Here is a 23,149-nt window from a genome sequence, read left to right as displayed (position 1 = left end):
CTTATATATATATATTTTGATAAAGTCTTATATATTGACATCATATACGTTGGAGATAGAAAACATTTATTTTTGGTGCTGCTCATTCAAATGTTGTTGAAATGTTTTGTTAACAATAAGCAAGTGTTTGTGTTCATCTATTTGTTTGAAGTTACCTTATGGTGCGCAGTTGTTACAATTCATTTCATAAAGTTATGGACAACAGATTTGCATGTTGTCGGTGCGTGGATTCTTTAGCACACCAATATACATAATTGGGCCTCCACTCTCTCTCTCTCTCTTTTTTTCCCCTCCATAAAATTTCTTATTGACAATTCGTAATGGGCCCCCTTCATTACTTAGAATTAGTACTTTGACGACAAATTGAAGGGACCCCATTTTCTAAAGTTAAATAGATAATATATAATTCTCATATGAGAAAAGGTTATTTGAGCTGCCATGAGATGATAAGCTAGCCCCTCTCCCTCTATGAATTTTATCCTCTCAAGTGTAGTACACCACACTTGAGAATCCAACTGTAAAAACATGGACAGTAACTTCTTTTTATCTTCTCAAGTGTTGGGTGGACAATTGGATTCTCAAATGTGGTGCACTGGTAGTGTAGTGCATCGCACTTGAGAGTATAAAAATCCCTCCCTCTATCTCTCTCCTCTACACATGAAATGAACTTACCCTTTCATATATGAAAATGTTTCGTTGCAACTCATTTGTGCACTCCTTTATGTCATTCAAGAACCCTCTCCCTTCTCAAATTCCTAGTACATATTTACAACAAGATCTTTCTACAATGTATAATAACATAGGAAAAAGAACGCTAACTAGTTCCGTCCCTTGTGCCCACATATGGGGCAAAAATGACCACACTACCCCTGCACACCCCCTCATTGGTCCTTGTGTTGGCACAGGGGCCATGCGACCAGGCAACAAACCCTCCTCGTAATAACATATAAGGAAGTGGTTCTCTATCCGGAAGCAAGGCCTACGCCAGTGGTCTCTGTGTCTATCTTTCTCCTCCCCAAAACAAGGAACAAAGATGATTTTTCACATGGGAGGAAAGAAATAGACACATGGGAGCGTTAGTGTAGGCCATGCTCCCAAACAAAGTTCTTTACCCTAACATATATGCCAAAGATAACCAAAATAGATTTGCAACAATATTAGTAAAAGTCATCAATTGAGTACCAACAAAGATTTTCCCTAACATTCCTACTACACTAGATTGGGTCCTTACGTAAGAATGTTTGGCAACCAAGGAAATGATAATTATAAACTGCTTGTAGCCAATATTGTTTTTTCCTGCAATTGTCTCAATTATGTACCAAACATCATTATCAAGAAGTCCTAATCCAGCTTGATATCAAAAAGTACATTTTCCAACCATATTATTTATCCATATCAAAAGGTATATGTTCCAACCATAATATTTGTCCATCTATTTACATATTCCTTAGATGACGCATCAAATATCCTAATCGCATCCTAGGAGGTAGAGCAAGAAATGCCTTAGCCTTCTTCTCGTTTTCAAAGAGGTAATCATATGCCACAACAAATTTTTCCTCAGATAAATCCTCTCACTTCCTAAAGAGAAGCTAATACAACTGATGGATCCGCAACTGAATTAACAGTACACTCCAATGAAGTAGCAATACGCTCCAATGAAAGTGCAGCACGCTCGAATGCTTGTGCCATCCATCTAACATCTTGCCCCAAATTTCTAATTTCTTGAGGATGTATACTTCCAACCCTCTTCCTTTTCTTCTCATTTTTTTTGTCGATCGAATGATGCTGCACTTGAACTTGCTCCCACATTGTTTGGCTGAAAATTTGTCATGGAACTCAATGCAAGTTGTGATCTTCTCCCAATCCCTGGAGTAGCTTCCGCCAGCCCCTCCATATAATCTCTCTCCAAATAAGTCAACGTTCGAAGCTGAATTGAGATCGTCCACAACTACTCTCTCCTCGGAACTACCCTGTGAGCGTTTCTGTCACACCCCTATCCCAACAAGAGATAAAGTACAATATCAGGGTATGATTGGGGTGACACGCGTCATCCCACCTCACCACCAGGATCTTGACGCAATAGCCAACTCACAGTCATAAACCAATATTAAAATACAATAATATCAGAGTGCGAAAGACAAAAGAATATTACATTCCAAGATAGGTCAAAGTTGCGGAAGCGTAAATAAAATAATTATAAGATGTTCATTGGCTAATGATAATAAGTAACATAGTTATAAAAATTCCTATGACCATCAAGTAGCTACCAAAAAGGTAAAACATAAAAGCTTATACAAAACACAAGGCTCTCAAAAAAAATAATAAAACGGGAACGATCCCAAGTGACAGTACAGCCCGTAGGCACAATCATCATGGACAACCATCGCCATGATCCTTAGTCACGGTCTCAGGCTCCACAGTAATCATCTGCATCCAAATCTAAAAAGGATGTGTACACGGGGGGTTAGCTCCACCGAGCTAGTGAGAGAGAAAAGGGGATGCACAATCACACAATCACAAATAGTCCATGGTACATGCCATTATTAATTCATTTACCACCTAACACACAATGCTAAGTCAATGGGTATATGCTCTGCAATAACTCGGGAAGACACTGTGGATCCTTCCATTCTCACCACAATGCAACCTCAAATATTACTATGGAGCCTGCACCGGTCGTAGTCGTCACCACCCAGAGGCAGACCCCGATAACCATTACTACCCCTGACCTGGCCTCTCTAACTCTCCACAGGTAGCATGTGCTCTGGCTACCCAACACCTAAACCCCCGTTGGTAAGGGTCGTAGCATAGGAACTGAGCCTAACCACGGATATACTACATGAATCCTATCGTGTTGAGATGTACATCCGGGTGTGTCAACCTCCCATTCCATCTAACACCCGGTACCAACACAACACGGCGCATACAGGCAAGAATGAGATGCAATATACAATTCCACGTAATCCGAGGCCTCCCCTACACTCTCTCACACTCTTATTCACTTCCATAGGCGCCAACATATGTGCAATGAGATGCATAAATGTAAATATGCAATCATGCTTGAATGATAATGTCACAATATAATTCATAAATGCACGAATAAACAATAGGAAACAAGCTCAAACAGTCACCCAAACCCACTCACCAATTACTTCAAATAGAATTTGTATAAGCGCAACAATTCCCGCTCAAAATCACTCCATTGCACATATGTTGGCGCCTATGGAAGTGAATAAGAGTGTGAGAGAGTGTAGGGGAGGCCTCATAGAGAAATCCCACGTTTACATAAGTTATAAGCCTTAAAAGCTGCGTTGGAGGCAACGCTCGGACTTAGCGAGATCCGCCTCCGACCTTGAGTCCGACCTTCACTGTAGACTCGCCACATCGAGGCAACGTCGGACTCAGCGAGGCTTGCCACCGACCTTGAGTCCGACCTTCCGCGAGCTCGAGGCCACATCGGAGGCAACATCGGACTCACGCAGCTCGCCTCCGATGCAACCGTGTGATTTCAAGGTCTTTAAAGCTCGGGATTGTCCCATTTGATTCTCTAAGCCTCAAGGGACTAGGGAGGGGTGTCTTGGAGTCTATTTGGGTCTTAGAAACACCCAACATCCAAAGATTTAAGGGGTTTAAAGGATCAAAAGCTCAAAAATCCAGTTTGGGGTTTCCTTTGGTGGTTGAAGCTTTAGAATCAAATAGATTCAAGAAGAGGTCAAATAGAGGTCTTTATAGGACTGTAATACATTAATGGAGTCTCAAAAACATAGGTTAGGGTAAACCATTTGGTTCCAAGAGGAAACCCAAACTCAAAACTGAAATTAGGTGAGCCATTTAAGCTAAAAAAGGACATGGAGGGCCTTCCAAGCTCAACCGAAAAGAGAAAAGAGAAGGGAGAGAGACAAGAGTGTTCATGGCCTACCTGATTTGAGGTAAACAAGAGGTCTTCCTTGTAGATCCAAGCTCAAGCAGCCGATCCCACCTTCTTCTCCTTCTTCTTCTCCTTCTTCTCCTTGTTGCCTCCTCTCTTCAAAGCTCTCCTCTCCTTTCACGATTAGGTTAGGAAAGAAAAAGAGAAAGACTAAGGAATAATCCTACCCACCTCTCTCATATAGAAAATCACATTTATTGGCCTATTTGGATAAGGCCTCATAAGTGTAACCTAAGGTCTGTTTGGATAAGGTCAAACAACCATCCATCCCTACACAAGCTTTAAAAAATCTTAACTTGGGCCCCAAGGCCCACACAAAGTCAAGTTAATAAAAGGGGTAAAGGTAGGGCCAAACATGGCAGGACACCAATAGCACCTTAGCCACGGGTCTCACCCACAAGAGTCCTTGTCGGCATTGGATGCGGGGTCGAAGGCGCCGTAACCTTGCATCCGATGCGAGTAGGAAGGTGGTTCCCACCATAAGAGGTCGGGGCCTTTGGACCACACTTCGAGGAGCTTTGAGAGGACGGTAAGCACACAACAAAATTTGGTCAACTACTTACCCCGACACATCAAGGTGCAACTTGTGATCCCGACTAGTTTCCAGGCAAACTCGTCTGTGGTCAATAATTTTGTAGCTAGGTTTGACCACCAGTGAGAACAACTCACCAGCATACATGGCAGTGATAACTACATGTCACGGGGAAGAAGTTATAATTAATTATACTCCCGGGGTGCGGGTATAACAATTTCCGTGATCTTGCCCACTCTCCAGTTGCATGATTTGCTCTGAATACCTCACACATCTTGTCAAATAACTTAAATTTCTTCTTGTTAAGCTTCTTGTCCATGTCTGGATTTCTCTGAGGATGGAAAAGTTAATACATTTAGACATAAGAATGTATGACATTAAAATTTGGAAAACATAAAACTATTTGTTTATAAATATTGCATTGGCACACATGAATATATTATGTAGATGGTGGATGGGGGGAGTAAAATAAAGTATGTGTGAAATATTTAACCATAACCAATATAAATGCTCTTTGCTAACATCCAACATTTTGGTTTGAACATTCCATCCAATTCCACTTCGACCAATCAACTTTAACACTTATCTATGTGTGGTCCCAGAATTTTGAGGCAATTGATAATATGTTGCCGTGAAAGATGGGAAGAGAATTGTTGGTTCAACGCATCCACGACCACGGTGTTTGCAGCAGGTTTAAATCCATTTGGGCATTTGTTTCCCTCTTAAACTTGTTGAAGTAATGTTTCAAGCAGACGCCGGTCCATAGCAGGAGACCAATGCATGTTCTTCCTTTCCTTTGACTCATCAAATTCATCCATCCCTAGTATAGACATTAAAAGTTATAACTACTAGCCAAATTTTGAAATATGATACCATTCATTAAAATTCTAAAAAATAACAATTATAAAAAATTAATCATTCACATAATAGAAGTTTCAATGAAATTTTTAATCTCAAAGAACTTTTATGTCAACCAAATACCGTTTGAAACAAGCCATTGCAATTACAATCATAAGCAAATAGGTTTTGTGTTCAAAACTTTTACATGATGACATAAAGATCTATTCATAAACAAATGATTTTGTGTTCATAACTATTACATCACATCAAAAAGATTTATCGAAGACAATGTTGAAGTTGATAGGCATTCCACAAGAAGTATATAATTTCATTTCTTATTCTACATTTCTACTACCCTCACGAGCCTCTCTTCTGCTCTGCTAGATGGGGCTTCGACAAGATCGTCAACTTTAGGAGTTTTCCTACTCAAATCAGTGTCTGTGTCCTCCAATAGATTATCATCTAGCATCACTCTTCTAATGTGATTATGCAGCATATAACAAGCTAAAACAATATCAATTTGCGTTTCAAATGAGTATGTCAGCTTTGCGCATAATATGCCAAAACACTTCTTCAGAACATCAAATGCTAGTTCAATGACATTTTGTAACAATGAGTGCCTACGATTAATTAACTCTTTCCGTGAATTATGCAATCAATCTCTAATAGCATTTAGATGATATTGTAACCCACGATATGGAGTAATGAAATGCTTGAGGAGAGGAAAAACAGAATCTGCAAGATAATATCTCCCTACAAGAAAAGGGGGGTGGGGACACCCATAAGTAGAGTCAGGGACACATTTTCATGATATTATGTAGTATATTGATTTATTTATGTTTGAACCATAATTACCCAAGATTTGAAAATCTACATGTAGGGCAAACGATCCCATGTTCATATCGATTTTATAATTCTGATTCTCTCTTGTTGATTATTGCTTCTGATCGACTGGTCCTCAAATCTAATTACTCTGAAATCTGTTTATCATCAATATCTAATATAATATTTTAGTTCTTGATCCTAGCTTGAAAAATTAGGCAACCTAAGAATCATCTATGGTTCCTTCTTTGATTTCCAAAAATTTTAGATTAGTTGATAGGCCTGATAAACCTTCAGATTCAACCTGGATTTTAGTCTATCTGGTTGTTGGTTTGTGAGAAATTGAGTTTCTTCTAATATCTATCAATCCTGTCCATATTCTGTTTCTATTTATTTTTACATTTTCTACGTATCTTGGCCCTTATAAGTCTTGTTCCAGTATTTAATTTGCTTCTAGAATAATCTCTAGAGCCCTGAGCATTATATTCATTAAGGACAAAGTTATGAGAGGTAACAAACTAGAGGGAGATTGCATGTGATAATGTACTTATATTTCAGAAAATATATAAACTACCTAAGCCATAAGCATAGTGGAGGGAAACTCTATAGCAAGGACATCATATGCCATCAACATTGCAGTGTATGACAAATCTGCTAATGATCATTAAGTAGAAAAAGTGTTGCAGAAGCATATAATTGGCTAATACAGGTAACAAGGGAAAAACCTTCCTAGGATGGAGTCTAGTTCAGCCAGGTCATTTTCTAGCAGTTGCTTCCAATGGAAAGAAACATTCACTTGCAAAGCCAAGCATCTGATATGTGTGATCACATAGCACAAATCTCCCAAGGCCTGCCTCCCAAGTAGCCATCCAAGCTATTAATAAAGCTAAGAACTTCCCTCCACAAGACATTCTCTTGTTCTTATTATATAGAGAATTTCAAACCATATGACCGCTGAAGTTTGTTGCTACCTTCATATAGATTCTTCACTTTCTTTTTTTTCCGTTTCCATCCTCCCTTTTTTTAGTTCCTCCACTATTGAAACTAACTCCTAGGATTACATGTTGACTCTTTTAAAAAGAAAAATTACATTCTAATTTGTTTAATCTCTACAACCGATTACATGCTTTTTTTTTTTTAAAAAAAAAAAAAAATAAAACCACTTGCAACCCCCTTTTCCTTCCTTCTTCGATTTCTTCCAATCTTCCTTTTCTTCTTCTTCCCTGTGTTCTCCGTCCTCAAAAATATATAGACTACTCACTGGCGACTGAAGGGCGTAAAGGCAGCCTTGGGGAAGATTTCCAGTTTTTCTAGTTTTACAATTGTATCCCCCCGACCCCTTCTTTTTCTTCTTCTCCGCCTGACCATCTCGATCGAGTGCAGCGACGTCCGGCGAGTTCTCAATCGAGTGTCCTCTCCGTTCTCAAAAATGTATCGACTACTCACCGGCGACTGAAGGGCGTAAATGCAGCCTTGGAGTTTCAGTCTTTTCAGGTACGTTTACCTTTTCTGCTTTTCTTCCTTCCATTATTCTCTTTCCCTCTGGTAATTTTTTGGAGTCTGGATCTCCAAACAGCTGCCGAATGACCATGAAATCCGGCCAATTTTGGCCAATGTTTGTTTGTTTGTTACTTGGGGTTTAGGAATCCTTTCTTTGTATGATGGGCCAATGGGAAGAATTGAAGACCACCCATTAGAGTTTCGCTTGTCTGAGCATAACAATTCTCCTCTGCTCTAATTGAACGATTTTTTATGGGTTTTTTTGTTTCCATTCTCTCATGATTCTTCTTCTTCGACCCATCAGAGTTTCGCTTCTTGTTTGTAATACCCGTTTACAATATACCCTTTTAAAGTTTCAAACCCTAAGAATCCAGAGTACCGAGAATCCCAGACTTTATTTTGGCCTGAAAATCGACCTTTTTTGAGTCTAGTTTTATGTTTATTTTTTATTTTTCCTTTGGGAAGCATAAGAGAAAAGGATGTTATCTAGATCGTGTGCGAATTTGTTGAATTTGGTCTCTTCAGGGAAGGATTTACCCCATATTGGTCGAACGATGAATCGACTTCTAAGGGTCATGACTGTTCCTGGGATAATCTCTGATTTTGATGACGATTATGACGATGAGGGTCGGAGTGATTCCGGGGGTTCTGATGTTGTATCCTCTGCTTTTTCAAGAGAGGAGGATTATCGTTGCAAATCAGGTGGTCTTTTGAATGGGACAAAACGCGCTTGTGTTGCAGCTCAAAGATGTGTTATCCCTGCTGATGTCGAAGTTGTTTATGTTGGTTGTTTGAAGACTGAGATTCTGTTGGGCTCCAGCATTGAATCTCCATTTCTAATTTTTTTTTTCTCTTTTTCGTCTGTGTTGGCCAAGAGATTTCAATAACTCATTTTCCCCAAACCCTAAACGATTTGGGGAAGATGAGTTGCAGGTTATTTTTTTATTTTATCTAGGTAAAGTTAATTTGGTGGGGGTAGAATGATCCATAAGTTTTCAAAAACTAGGATATGTTATAACTTAACGTTTCTGACTAACGGGAGAGACTATATTAGTACTTAAATTGAAAAGCAGGGGCACGTTGTATTAGTGAAAGTTAGGGGGATAATCGTACGTTTGGCCATTTTCAGGGGGGCATTTGAAATTAACCCAAAAAGAAAAGAAGCCAGAATTCAATGAGTCACCGTTGCCTATCAATTCCCATCCTGCATGGTTCTAACATTGCAATTCTAACAAGAATTTAAGTGATGGGGTGGGGTGGAGAGAGACTACCTTATTGTTTAAACATGAGCATGTTCACTATCTAAACAGAGAAAATGCAAGATGGTTATGCTGCACCTTTGATGCATAAGAACTCAAATCTTTGTTGGTAAGTTGGCAGGAACAATTCCGAAGAACTCCCCACATTTGAAACTGACTCTGTGTCTCATTTCTTGCATGCTGTGCCCATTATATTGCTAGTCCATTGGTCCTGGCTCTGACCAGGATGGATTGCTTCCAAGGTCCCATACTTCCCTCCATATAATAGAAGGGTACTGGCCCTTTGGGGAATCATATGGAAATTTAGCAGGGACATAATAAGTAGCGAGGAACAGTTAAAAATATGGCCATGGACAAGGTCATAGAAACCACTATCTAAAAATTCCAGATCAAATGACTATTTTCATTCCTCTTGTTAAAAAATTTATAAGATACAAATACGTCAAATGGAATCACTGCCTTAAAACAGTTATATGAAACAAAATAAAAAAAAACAGTTCATTTGAAACTAAACTTTTAGGGCTATGCCTGGGTCAAAAATTAAAATCTGATATAATGTACTCTGTGTTGAGGCACAAAATCTTTAATGCAGATTATTATACTTGCTACCATATACACTACCAAAGTATCCAAAAAGTGGTTCGAATGGGTTCATAGGATGGCAAAATCTTTGATGCCCATTTTGGTCCTACTATATCACCTGAGACAGATGGGGTTATTTCATTCTCAAGTTCTCTTTAAGAATGGTAGAAAATCTTATTCTGTAACCGAGATTGAGAAGGACAAAAAATGAGATACTCAAAGGAATTGCAAAGTTTGCAAAAGAAGAAGCATAATCGATCAAATAAAAAGGAAAAACCTAAATTGTACAAACCCATATCGATGAATCCAAAGAGCAACGTTGCAGCTAGAGGAAAAAAAAATTATAAACTATGCAGGGCAAGAGAGAGAAATGAAATACCTGTTATGATGGACGAAGACCTTCCTGGACAGAGCAGGTCGAAGCTCTAAACTGAGATGTAGTAATGTCCTCGCTAGTTGCAGAGCTGGACGAAAACTGCTGCTTCGCAGGGGCGGGAAATGAAAATAGGAGGTTTTCTGGTCTTAATGGGCGAGAAATTTTTGTTGGCGGTAAACGAGAATTTCACGCGAAACGGAATAGTTTTGAAAATTAAACAAATGAATCCTCTCAGCCCGCCGCGTGCACCAAATAAAATTTTGGACTAAGAGAAAACCGTACAGGAATATAAAAGGTGTGTCAACTAATTAGGTTCAGTGGTTTTAATCGGGCCTAATCGGTCCCCACCAATTTAAGTGGATATAAAAGGGGAGCCAGCATCTAGAGGTGTCAACCAATCGCGCTTGGTTGTTTTGGTACGGCTTAATCGGTTTTCACCAATTTAAGTTCAAGTACCATTTTTGCCCATTTAAGTAATCGGGCCTCATAAGCCTAGGCATGGACACATGTCTATCCGGTTGGTCTTTTTTCAGTCCATAATCTGGCTCATTGTAATTTGATTAAAATAGGCTATAATCAAGATTAAAACAAGCTAATTGACTAATTGGGTTATAGACGATTCTTAAATGGACTAATAGGTTCAAACAAACTAATTGAGCTACAAATGGTTGGTTATCGATTGGTCCCAGAGGCCACTACTTTGTAATGGGTTTGCCTGACTATTAATCGGTTGGTGCTTGAGTCCGACACATTTAATTGTCGTCGAACTAGCCTCGAACTTCAACCTATTAGTTCAGATGGACTTACTGGGGCAGGCCAACTTTTGACACCTTGAATCTTATACCCTAAGCAAAGAATATAAAATCAAAAGACCCTGATTTTAGGCACAAACCTTGTATATATATAGGCGTGCTTGTTAACTATTGGATGAGATGGAGGGCAGAAGTGGAATAGCACATTCTCTTATTTTTCCCATCCAATGGTTGAAACCAAGATCATGTACAATATTGTGTATAAAATCGCTTGTCATTCGACTCCGCCTCCCCCCCTTGGGGTTACTCACCTAAGAAGAAACTCCTTGGTGAACATGGGGGCTCCCAGTAACTCCCGATTCATGTGTCTTGCAGAGTTGTACATGAGTCCTGGAGGATTAATCAGCCAAAAGGCTAGATACCTCCTGTTCCAAAAAAAAAAAAAAAAACCGAGTAAGTTGGTATAAACCGGAAACAAAGTGTGCGTCTTTTCATATGCAAAGGAGAGAGATTGACCATGAATGCTACTCACATTCCTGGATTTCTAATTATATATATTTAATGAGGAGAGAGAAGATGCCACCATATTTAAGTTTAAGTAGGAATGAGAGGACCCATCAAGAGAGAGGAGAGAGGAGAGAGACTGTTATAGAAAAATGAACACTACAGTTTCCAAAAAAGAGTTAAAAAACAAAACGGATAAGAAAGAAAAGAAAAAAAGTCATGACACGTGGACGATCACACTCGTGTGTCGCAGTCTTTCTCGATGCTCTTCGGCGACCAGTTAAACAAAACAACTTGTATAAACGATCTCTTACTCATGGTACAAATCTTGTTCGTGGATGTCACGTGTTCTAGGCAATGAAGTTGCAGTTACCGCTAGATATATATACACGTCAGAAATATCTGGTATTCTCTTCTGTTTTTTTTTTGATAATGTTGGTATTCTCTTCTCCTCTCACAACTCCTAAAATAATTAGGGTTTGACCAGTTAACAGCTGAAACAGAGGAATCAAAGAAGCTACCCCACCCACACGTCGGGTATCGTATCAGTAATTTATAGAAGTTCAAGCTCTGTTGTGGATTTTTTTTCTTGGTAGGTTTCTGTTAATGTGAATTTCATTTTCTCCTATTTATGCTCTGGAAGATGTTAAAAGGAGATATCTAGGAGTGAAGATTTTCTGTTATATCTATTCACATTGTTTTGATACCTGGGTTTATCTTTCACTTCAGTGAACAGATGGAGAAGGAAATTGTTGAGTTGTTCGAAGCGGCGAAGAAAGCTGCAGATGCTGCAGCAACGGATGAGCCTTCCTCTGGTGGATCTGAGGAAACTCGATGCATTGATGTTTTGAAGCGGTTGAAGCATTTTCCTGTCACAAAAGATGCTCTCATTGCAACGCAGGTATCTTCTCCTTGTCCAGCTTCGATTGTCTTTTAAGTTATCTGATAAGTTTGGGTGATTCTATCTAGATTTTAGAGTTCGCATTCTTCCCCACTTAAATGCAAATTGGATTTAAAAGAAAAAAGTTTATTCTTTTTTGTTTAGTTTTAAATATATGGAATGCAGTAGAAGGCCTGTTTTATATATCGTTCAATATTTTGACATTGTGAAGGTTAGGTTTCTTGGAGTTAAGAAGATCGCTTTAAAACAGAGGGTCCCTGAATCGTGGTTTAAGTAACTCACATGTTATATCTGATTTAGAAACTGGGTCGAAATTTATGAGGTATATTGGAGATAACGAGAAAAAAAGATGTAGAGAGAGCTGAGGTAGTGATAAGAAACCACTTTTGAGCTAACGCAGTGATTGTGAATTTGGTGCCATGTAGGAGGAATCATTGTCCCTGTTTGGGTTTTAGGACTTTTTTTATTTATTTGTTTATTTTTGTGTGTTTGGTTTTGGACAAATGTTTTCTGGGCATTATCTCGGATGATTTTAAGTTGTTATAGGGAAATTCTGCTCGTTTGTAAGTAATGATTCGGGTCTGATCAAGGTTGTAGTTCACGGCATCAGTCGCTTGACCCGTATAGAGGCCGATTCCAGTACAAAAAACCATTTTTTGACTCTATAGGACTGATGCGCATTGATGCCTTAGATACATTAACGATGCCTAGATCCATGACTCCGATTCATCCAATAGGTCTGTATGTCGTACTTGGTTTGTTCCCTTTATTGTTTCAAATAACTTATTTATGCTTATTGTGGTGCATGCCCTTAACTGGTTATGTTTGGTGAATAACAAAATACTATGAGTTAGAATGGGTTAAAATTCCTGTACAAAATTTTGGTATTGTTTTCATTCCAACTTCTTCATGAATGTTTGGAGTTTGGACTAGATGAGAAAGAAAGCCAAAGAAATAGTGAGGAAAAAAAGGATATTGGCACTCAAAACTATTAAGGAGCATAGAGATAAGATAACTGAAGATTAGGAAAGACCATGAATTATTAAAAAAATAAAGATGAAGAAAACAATGGGATGTTTTTGTTTGGGTTCGGCCTCTGATTTGATCCTGGAATTCTGGGTGGATTTCCTGCCAGGATTTTTGTTTTGGAATCTGATTTGAGAATGATATTTAGAATTTTTGTTCATGATTGATATACGGTCCTTTACCTAATGAAATAACATTCTTATGTTCTATCTCAGTCCTGTTGAAGATGTTTCTTGGTACCAATTTAGGTTTTGACTGCTGAACTGATGGTCAAGGGGTTCTTAACTCTCTACATGCTTTCTCCCTCCTCCTTTTCTCTCCATCTTTGTTAGTTCTTTAGGCTTCTTATTTACGTCTAGCTGTTTAGATTTTGTTCATCTTCTATTTTCAAAACTGGTTTAAAACTTTATGATTCTGTCTGAAACTCGAACCTTAATACTGCTTTGATAGGGGCAAATTTGGTGGGCTGGGTTTATTGCTTTTCGTTGTGGACCAGTTGATCCAGAAATTTGGGGTCATTGATTTTACCAAATTCATATTTACGCTTGCAATACCTCAACATGTGGATTCTCAACCACTACTTTTTTGCATTCACAAAACACCTCATTCAGACTCTTTTTCTTAACTAATGTTAGAAATGCAATAAGGGTCTGGAAGTTAGAATTTTTTGCCATTGATTGTGGAATCTCTCACCCCCACCCCAAATGCTTTTCATAATTTTTCACTTCTATTGCCCATTATCACAGTTTATTTCACTTTCAGGTTGGAAAACGTGTTCGACAGCTCACAAGGCATCCTAGGGCAAAGATCCAGGCTGTGGCTTCTGACTTGATTGAGACATGGAAAAAAGTAATCATCGAGGAAACAACCAGAAATAAGAAAAATGGAAGCTCAGAGGATAAAGATTCTGCAAAGGTTGAAAAGGCCGAGATTGTCAAGGTTGAGAAGGTCCAAAAGGTTCCCATGAAGATTGAGAAGGTGACAAAGGCCAAAACTCCCAGGGCTGAGGGGATTGATCAGGGCGAGAGAATAAAATCTGAGAAAGCTTCATTTTCAGATACTATAAAGGTTGAGAAGATTGAGACTGTCAAGATGGAGAAGAAGAGTAGTGGGAGTGAGTTTGTTAAGGTTGAAATGATATCCAAAGAGTATAAGCAAGCTTCTGGAATGAAAAAACCTCCACAAGCCTCCAATGGTCCTCCAAAATTGACTTCGATGCTCAAATGCAACGATAGTACGCGTGACAAGCTCCGGGAAAATCTTGCAGAGGCCTTTTCCAGAGTTTTTAATGAGGTCACTGAAGATTTTAGGGAAGAGGTAAATGCCTGTGACCCAATCCGGGTTGCCGTATCTGTGGAGTCTGTGTTGTTTGAAAAAATTGGCCGGAGTAATGGGGCACAGAAGTTTAAATACAGATCTATAATGTTCAACATGCGAGATCCCAAAAACCCGGATTTGCGGAGAAGAGTCCTTCTTGGACATATCAAGCCAGAGAAACTTCTTGTGATGACCCCTGATGAGTTAGCAAGTGATCAAAGGAGAAGTGAGAACAACCAAATAAAGGAGAAGGCTTTATTTGATTGTGAACGTGGGGGCGCCCCAAAAGCCACAACAGATCAGTTCAGGTGTGGCCGATGTGGGCAGCGGAAGTGCACTTACCATCAGATGCAAACGCGGAGTGCCGATGAACCTATGACGACCTTTGTAACATGTGTAAACTGCAACAACCATTGGAAGTTTTGTTAGTTGGTTGTTTTTGGAGCTACCATCCATGTGGGACAGATTGGCTTGGATGTTGAACTCTGTACCTCCATCCTATTTTTTTTATTTATTATATCAACCATTTGTTCATTTAATTTTTGATTTCCTTTTAATGGATTATTCTTACGTAGGGATTAAGATGAATCTACTACTTCAGGAGGCATTCAACCATCTTGTTCTTGATGTGTAATTAGGAACTCTGCCCCCCTCCCCCCCTCCTTGAAGTGTATCTACTTTCTTCAACTTCGACACCAAACACTGTCCTCTTTTTCCTTTTCCTAAAGTTGTTTAATCCATTTTTCTGCATAGTATTCAGGTGTCCATCACATGTATTATACATTAAAAATGATGAAGTGGGAGCATCTCTACAAAGGACAATTTGTGCAGAAGCTTAGAATCCAGTGGATTATATGCTTTCATCATGGTCTTAGTTTTTCTTGGAACCTTTACTTATTTATCAGTTTGTTGAGATGAACTTTTGCTAGTACCCCCACCCCACAGCCCCCCTCTTTCATATGCATGCTTGGGATTCTATGTTCAAAGTTGCAGGTTGAATTCCAAATGGTTACCAAAATCAATTTTTCTTTACTTGTGGTAGTCGGTATTTGTTTGCTATAACTGGGGTAGTGATTGGAGGATTTACAGCAGTAGAGATCACAAACACAATGGCTTAGGTTTTTCGAAGAGTGCAGTTTGAATTACCTTTTTTGCAGGCTGTGGAGCTGTTGAGGGATGATGTAGCCAGTTTGGCCATCCTCTGCTTGTTTCTCTAACTTCAAAACTGAAGTAGCTTTTCTGCATTTGTACTACCAATGCTGTTGCGGCTCATTCGATAGAGCACCAGAACACAGATGTGGAAAATCAGTGAATTTCAAGGGTTTGTATGATGCAGCTAGAAACCATCTGTACAAAGGGCCCTAACCCCCCCCAGTATAATTTGCTTTTCTATATGTATGATTCTCCTAATTCATTCCTTAATAATGTTTTTCAATATCTGTAAACAACAATTTCTGAACTGCCCAAACTTGTAGTTTGAAGTGAGAATTGTAATATTGGATTGTATTTCCTTTTAGAGTATAATAATAAACTCAGCATTTGCTTTTGAACTTCTTGTCCATGGTGAAACTAACAGTTAGTCCCCCTATTTTTACAGGGATGAAGAGAAAAGAAGTAAGCAAGCTTCATGTTCACTCCATTATCTTATCATTTGAATTGAAGAAAGATAGCACAAGTTCACTGCAGTAATAACTGCTATATATACAACACTTTACAATCTGAGTACAAGTTGTTCTGTACTATAGGGATAAGCAGGCATTGCCTTGATGCATATACTTCATATTTAGATTATGGGATTACTACTGGGGAAGAGAACAATTTAGGGACTAGAAAGCGTTGCTGCGTTGCTTGAGAGCCTGGAAGACCCGAGAGCTCTTGTCGAAGATACGTGCCCTGCGATTGTAATCGGTGGGCTCTCTCCCCTGGTCACTCCCAAGGATTGCTTCTTCTTCCAAGCACTCCATTACTTCCACTATTCCTTTCTTCTCCCCACATCTCTTATCCCCTCTCCCTTCCTCATAAACCTCATATCCTAACTTCTCCCATTCCTCTGAGTTAATTTCAGCTTCTTCTTCTTCAGCTCCTGTTTCTGTGACAAGTCCTGATTCCACTTCTCGCTTCGATGATGCAACCAGAGCTACAGATTCCGGCAATCTCAATCTTGCCGATAAACCTGTAAATGTAATTTCATTTTGAAAAGACTGAGCTGGCCAGGAATAGTGACAAGATAACGTTGAATAAAGTGAAGGTCTAGTAGTATGGCTTCGGAGATGGCGAGTGGTGATGGCTTGAATTTGATGACGGAGATGAAACTGTGTCTGGGCTTCCATGGCCTCTAGTTTCAGAGAGAAACTGTGAGTAGACTTGTAGGTGCAAATTAACTAGGGCTTGAGATAGGTTGGAGTTGGGACACTTGAACGGGCTTATATATATATAGGGGTTAGAGGAGTAAACTGAAACCTGCTAATACCTACTCGAACGATTCCACCTTATGTGATCAATCCATTTTTTTTTATTTTTTTTATTTCATGGGGTTAGGGCGGTACTTTTGTTGGATTTTCATTAGTCCTAATTTTCATCCTCTGAAGTATGGCATCACACTTAAGAATTTAAACGTAAAAACATGGGCAATGATATCTTTTTATCTATTCAAACGTTGGGTGGACGGTTGGATTCTTAAGTGTGGTGATGAACTGGACAGTACACCGTATTTGAGAAGATAAATTTCGTTTATCCTTGTGTCTATAAATAAATATTATTATTATATTTTAGGAAAATATGTTAATCAGTGGTGCCCAAAAAATGGACTGCACAAAATTATTTGTCACTCTTAAGTAAATTGAAAAATCTCATTCAATCAAATGCCCTTGCATCGTTTTTAATTGGTCCTACACAGATGTGCTATACGAAAGATCACTACTTGGTCACTTGGCAGTCCCTGTGTCCAGACACAAGGCATGTAAAAACTGTGTGCTACACACGGCCAGATTCTCTTACCCTTTCATTTTTTATGACAAAATTTATCTTCTTCAAGCGACTAAGTACCCATGGGAATTGCGTGAAGTCATTGACACTTTTTTAACCAAAAAAAATAAAAATTGACACACTTTTAGTCTGATCTAACATGGTCAAACATTTGTAGTTATGCGGGACCATTGGTTTGGTTTCTCTCACCGACAGGATAGATTCTCACTTCTCTGTGACACCTTCAGTGGTTTTTTGGGTATGAGAAGGACTATTTATTTATGCGTGTCCGCAAGATATTTGAATTACAAGAGTTACGAATGTCAGATAACCAAGAAGTGGAAAATGGCCACGTTGTCTCATACGCACAAGACAGGTCCTTCCTTGTCAGGGAGTCAGCCAAGGTTTATGTTAGTCTCCCAGAAAATGTAAGAGAAGAAACAGAACCTAAAGAAAGTGGATAAATGCTTGATGTCCTCAACAAGAAGAAAATAGCAATGTTTATAATTTTACATCCCATATCCCCTGAGGGTTAGCTAATTACCAAGTGCATCCGATCATATCTATCAGCTTCATATAGGTCTTAATCCAAAATAATTTCCATTATAGAATAATCATCCTTGTAATTTACTTTTCTTGGTTTTCCTTTTTCTGGTTTTTTCTTTTTTTTCTTTTGGTAAATTGAATTTGAAACGTCTTCTATTCAGTTCTCAAGTTAATTTCAGTTTTTTTCAAAGTAGTTCGAATTTTTGGATTAGGGGGGGGGGGGGGGTGGGGGGGGGGCCGGCCCCCCCCGGGGGGGGGGGGGTCCGGGCAAAGATATTGGCCCCGGGGCGGGCGGTTGGACTTCCCGATGGGGGGGGTGGGGTAGGGTTGAGGCCTCGAGCTAGCTTGGCACTGCCCGGCGGACCTAATTAAGTTATATATAAAAATATATTGATATAAATTATACATTATGAACTTTAAATTTCATTCACATTTTTTTTATATAATATACTATATATGAAGACAATAAGTGTTATAATATAATTTATTATATTGTTATTTTATGTAAAATTAATAAGTTCTTCCCAGCCCATTCCAACCCATGCATTTCTTTCCCCCTCCCCATAAAGCCCGGCCCAACCCGACCCTGTTGCAGCCCTAATTTGGATAGTGGAAAGTGGAAACCACGAGTATTCAAGAAGAGTTATTTTTTTTCTTGTGTGCCAGAAAACCCAATAACTTTTCATTGATATGAGCAAGAAGGGAAAATGAAGTTGATGTTGTCAGTGTGAACTTCACTACCAAAAAATTTTCATTTCTCCCTCTCTCTCCAGGGGCTCGTCTGGATCCAGATCCTCTCCAATGAGGAGATCGTCCAATGAGGCATCCAACTGCTGAACTGGTTGACACACATCCCGGCATACGCCCAGTCAGTATGCCCAACCATTGAGCACCTCTCCAATGAGGAGATTGTCCAATGAGCGCCAATAAGGCATCCAACGGCTGGGCTGGCTAGCACACATCCCAGCGTGCACCTAGTTAGCACACCCAGCCGTTGGATGCTCTTTGGAACCTCCTTAGGTGATGTGCTTGCTGGAGAGGATCTCAATCCAGCTTTCCTGTGCCTGCCAATGGGAGCACACGCACAAGCATCGACAGGGTTAGAATTTTTGACTTTCATAGGGGGTGTGGTGGGCAATTCGCGGGGATCTGTGTCTCGGCATAGGAGCTGGACTCCTAGACAGGCTTTTTTTCCCCTGGCTGGTACCTTCCCCCCCCTCCCTATTCCCCCCTAACCCCCCCCCCCCCCTTAAAAAATAAATTATATATGGAAGAAAGTTCTCTATTCGAGAGTGTGGCCTATGCCAGCATTCCCATGAATCTATCTCTCTCCTCCCCATATGAAAAGACACATCTACCCCCTTGTTTTGAGGAGGAGAGAGATAGACACATAGGAGTGCTGGCGTAGGCCACACTCCTGGATAGAAAACTACTTCCCATTATATATATGTGGGTCTCATTCTCTCTCCTCATTAAATATAATGTTTCATTACTTTTTGTTCACTTGGCATGTAAAATACCAATATAAACCAGCAGTGTATGGATTCTTCTCCGAACATAGATGTACTCATGTTTATTAATAGTGGTATCAGGATCACTCGATATTAATACCAATACGAATTAGCCGTTTCAAATCGAATTAGATGGAATTGCCCTTAATTTCAATAAAAATATGCATTTTTAATAGGTTTGCTCTTAATAAGAATAGTTCCACCGACATAATCTCGGCCAAGCTTGATGAGATCCGATACTGATATTTTTTTAGTCCATAAATATAATGATCAACATCTATTTTTAACTAGTTTTGACATATTTGAAGAAAAATCTTCGGATAATATAATAAGCTCATACCTCCCAGAAGAATCAATTTTTTTGACACAGTCAATTTTTTGTCTCTCTTTTTGTGGGTGAGGGGAGAATATCAGAATATGAGGCTAAGCTATGCTTAGAAATTAAGGTCACCTTTGTTAAAAACAGTTACCATCAACACAGCTATCTTTCTCCTTCTTCATATATAAGTTCTCTCTTTATTGGGTGTTTTGTCTTGTCATGTGGCTTCTATCCAAAGTGGGGTAGGACCACTGTCTTTGTTCCTTCATTCACTTGGGCTCCTTTGTACGCCAACTTGGATTGAGATTGATTAGTGTATAACAACAGTTCACATTCTTTTCTTTTTTGGGGGTTTTGTTTTGTATTCTTTTTGGGGGTTGATATCCACATAAAATTCATCTGCTAATTTTGGTCAGGATCGAGTTGCTGATAATATAAGAGAAAGAAATAGTTCAACCACTTTTACTGCAAGAAGAGTTCTACTTGATTTATAGACAATCAGGGTTTGAGGGATCGGGATTGGATCGGCCATCCGATTCCACCCAATCTGGTCCGATAATTTTAGGATTTTTTTGACCAGTTCAATCCAATTATGTTCAGTCCAACCGGTTGGCAGTCCAGCCAATCTGATCTGATATCGTTGTTGATTCTAGGATTTTTTTTTTTTTAATAGATTCAAACTGATTCTGAACGGTCCAATTAGTTCGATTCCAGCCAATCTGATCTGATAACTTTTAGGGTTTTTTTCGACCAGTTCAACCCGATATTCTATCGGTTCCAATTGAAAGTCTTTTGTAAAAGGGCAGACTCTGAATGAAGAAGAAATTGGACTCCAAAAACTAAGAATCAAGAACCACATGTGACAGCCAAAAATATAATTGGAGAGTGTATGATTTGCTCTTTCCAAAATCTAGGTCAGTGGGAGCTCATTTAGTTGGTGAAGTGAATGAAGGAGAAACCAAGTCAACAAACTTTTGACTTTTAACCATGGTTTCAAGAATCATGAATTGGATCAATGAATCGATCGATTTGAATCAGAATCGGTCTAATCCCAATTCTTATCTATTCACTATGACATATACATTGGCTAAAACTCTAGAATCATTGGATTTTCAGATCTGTGGATTGATTGTAGAGTTTTTTTGGGACAGATTCCAGCCGATTTGGATTCGACGGGGATTGATTTGATCTCCGATTCCGTATTTTGGAACCTTGCTTTAACTCCAACCATAACGTCTCCCACAAATTTCTTTTCATTTTATCGAAAGTTTTATTTCACTTCAATTCCCTTCACAGTATTTCAGAATATCATATTATCCATGTAACCAGGTAGACAATCAAAATTTGAATATCCAAATGGATGTTAGTGGAAGACCCACAGGCGAGAAGCAATTTTGTTGCTAACTTGCTATCCAATTTATAGAATGTTCATTACCAAAAAAGATAAAAAAAAAATTATAGAATATTGAATCCAAAGTTTGAAAACCCGGAATCGGGAAGGATTTCCGTAGATTTTTCATTTGGAGTTTTGATTCAAAAGACTTGTAGATCTTGCTACAAGAAAGAAGTCTCATTGATTTTTTTTTACTAGTTTACTGAATAGAAGAGGGAAATGATGAAAAATGAAGACCAAAGAACATTCACGGCTGATTCCGATCCAATTTCTGAAACCATGACTGAATTTGTTTTACAAGTACCTCTACATTAGGTCACATTTTTCCACATGCTAGAACCTATTTTGTTTAAATTTGGCCTTCAAACATAACAGAAGAGGGAAATGGTGAAAAATGAAGACCAAAGAACATTCATGGCTGATTCCGATCCGATTTCTGAAACCATGACTGCATCTGTTTTAGAAGCAACTCTGAATTAGGTCACATTTTTCCACGTGCTAGAACCTATTTTGTTTAATTTGTCCTTCAAGCATAACAAAAGACATTATCTGGATCAAGATTAGCAATGGTGGGAACAATACTGTCAATGTCTTTCAAACTGAATTGTATGCCTTTCTGATTTCCCTTGCAGTCCAATAATAGACTCAGATGTGAAGGGGATCCAATAATACTCTTGACTTCATTCGTACTATGTTTTATAGCCTTCTAACTTACCTTTACAGGCTTTCCCATTTTCACAACATAAATGAACATCACCTTAAATTTCCTTTGTAAATAGAATCCCATCCCTTCCCCCCAAGAAAAAAAATGGGGAAGGGGTAGGTGGAATAGTACACAGAGAGAGAACTAATACAACTTAAATGAAAATTTATTACAATAATTTAAACATGAAAAGGCTATGATCAATTGTTACCCTCTAATTGAAATCAGAGAGCACAACTAGAGTTTTCATATTTACAGGAATAAATTAGATCAAATAAACTACATATGAATGAAAAAGAAAACCCTGCTTTAAAAAAAATTAAAAAAGGGAGAAAATTCTGCTTTTTTTTTTTTTGATAAATTATAAAAAAGAAAATCATGTTTTTTTTTTGGGGTTAAAAAAAAAGAAGAAAATCCTGCTTTGAGAAGCTGAAAATGAAAGGGTTGACATTCTACACATGTATTGACATGCCCAACCACGTGATAGATCAGTAGTGTAGGCAAAATAAACACATAGCAAACCCTCATAACTAGGACAGGCGGTTGTTGTTGTTGTATCCGGAGCTGAATTACTGGGATGGTTTGTGGGCAAAATGCTACCTGAACTTCCGCAGAAGATGCCAGTCGAGAAGTCATAACCATGAGATGATTTGATTCCTAATGTTCTCAGCCTCCTCAGCAGTCATTAAAGATCAGTTTGAACTTTCTCTCAGTCTCCTTTCAGCAGCCAGACCAGCAGCGACAGCAGGAGGCAGATGCATTAAACTTTCACTAGGATTCTCATTTTCAGGCTGTGCGGGAGGCAAAGCTGCAGAGAATAAGGATTCAACATCTTTGAGTGTCAGGACTGGCTGATCTTTATTTTTGGTGTTACCGCTGATGACAGAATTGGTAGTCCTGCTGCTATTCAATTTGAGAATGCTTTCTTCAACAGTATCTTTCACCTATTATCAGAAGACAGAAACAATCACATAAGCATGCATCTATCATGAACATGAGTGCGTTACAACTTAACATTCGACACTTGAAAGAGAGCACCAAAAAAGCAAATAGTCATGAAAATATACTTGAAGCCATCTTTTTTATTTTGTCCAATATATTATTTAATGGTAGCACCTCAGATAAGAAACATCTAAAAACTCACTGATAATCTGAGAGTACAGACTGATTATATTTGATTGAGCTCCAATCAGATAATATAAATGTCCACAAAATAGATATGCCAATGCAGAAGACATTTTAAAACTCAACAGATTTTCAGCTTATCAGGACACGGGTACTAAGATTGCAATTCTCAAGGACTCATTGCAAGTCCAAGTGCAACTGCTTTGATGACCAAGGATTCAAAGGAAGAGAAAACAACATTGGTGTGAA

General features: G+C 38.8%; 2 protein-coding genes and 1 long non-coding RNA gene across 3 annotated transcripts in view; 1 reads left to right on the top strand and 2 right to left on the bottom strand.

Annotated features, from left to right (window-relative positions):
- Positions 1 to 4,677: 4,677 nt before the first annotated feature.
- LOC122652868 lies at positions 4,678 to 6,203 on the bottom strand. The gene is made up of 3 exons (XR_006331658.1): positions 6,175 to 6,203; positions 4,960 to 6,053; positions 4,678 to 4,791 (listed from the first exon to the last, which is right to left on the bottom strand). It is a non-coding gene; the product is annotated as an uncharacterized LOC122652868 (long non-coding RNA).
- A 5,344-nt stretch (positions 6,204 to 11,547) lies between these two features.
- Positions 11,548 to 14,862, top strand: LOC122652867 (transcription elongation factor TFIIS-like). The gene is made up of 2 exons (XM_043846748.1): positions 11,548 to 11,996; positions 13,785 to 14,862. Exons 1-2 carry the CDS (start codon positions 11,832 to 11,834, stop codon positions 14,766 to 14,768), a joined length of 1,149 nt encoding a protein of 382 aa, XP_043702683.1. The 5' UTR covers positions 11,548 to 11,831; the 3' UTR covers positions 14,769 to 14,862.
- A 1,295-nt stretch (positions 14,863 to 16,157) lies between these two features.
- Positions 16,158 to 23,149, bottom strand: part of LOC122649746 — a 14,474-nt gene continuing 7,482 nt past the window's right edge. The window contains exons 2-3 of the mRNA XM_043842986.1: positions 20,768 to 20,774; positions 16,158 to 16,695 (exon numbers count right to left, since the gene is read on the bottom strand). Of these exons, the coding sequence (XP_043698921.1) occupies positions 16,166 to 16,669 (504 nt within the window). The 5' untranslated portion in view covers positions 16,670 to 16,695; positions 20,768 to 20,774 and the 3' untranslated portion in view covers positions 16,158 to 16,165. The remainder of the gene's footprint in view (positions 16,696 to 20,767; positions 20,775 to 23,149) is intronic.

Source organism: Telopea speciosissima, chromosome 2 (assembly GCF_018873765.1).
Source record: "Telopea speciosissima isolate NSW1024214 ecotype Mountain lineage chromosome 2, Tspe_v1, whole genome shotgun sequence".
NCBI lineage: Eukaryota > Viridiplantae > Streptophyta > Magnoliopsida > Proteales > Proteaceae > Telopea > Telopea speciosissima.
The sequence above is the reverse complement of the archived record's forward strand: the minus strand, read 5'-3'. Positions and strand labels throughout refer to the sequence as shown.

What these genes read in the sequence shown, in the direction of transcription:
- LOC122652867 (XM_043846748.1), top strand. Translation starts at nt 11,832, where the DNA reads ATGGAGAAGGAAATTGTTGAGTTGTTCGAAGCGGCGAAGAAAGCTGCA. An exon ending in ATGCTCTCATTGCAACGCAG is followed by an intron (nt 11,997 to 13,784) that starts GTATCTTCTCCT and finishes TTTCACTTTCAG; the next exon opens with GTTGGAAAACGTGTTCGACA.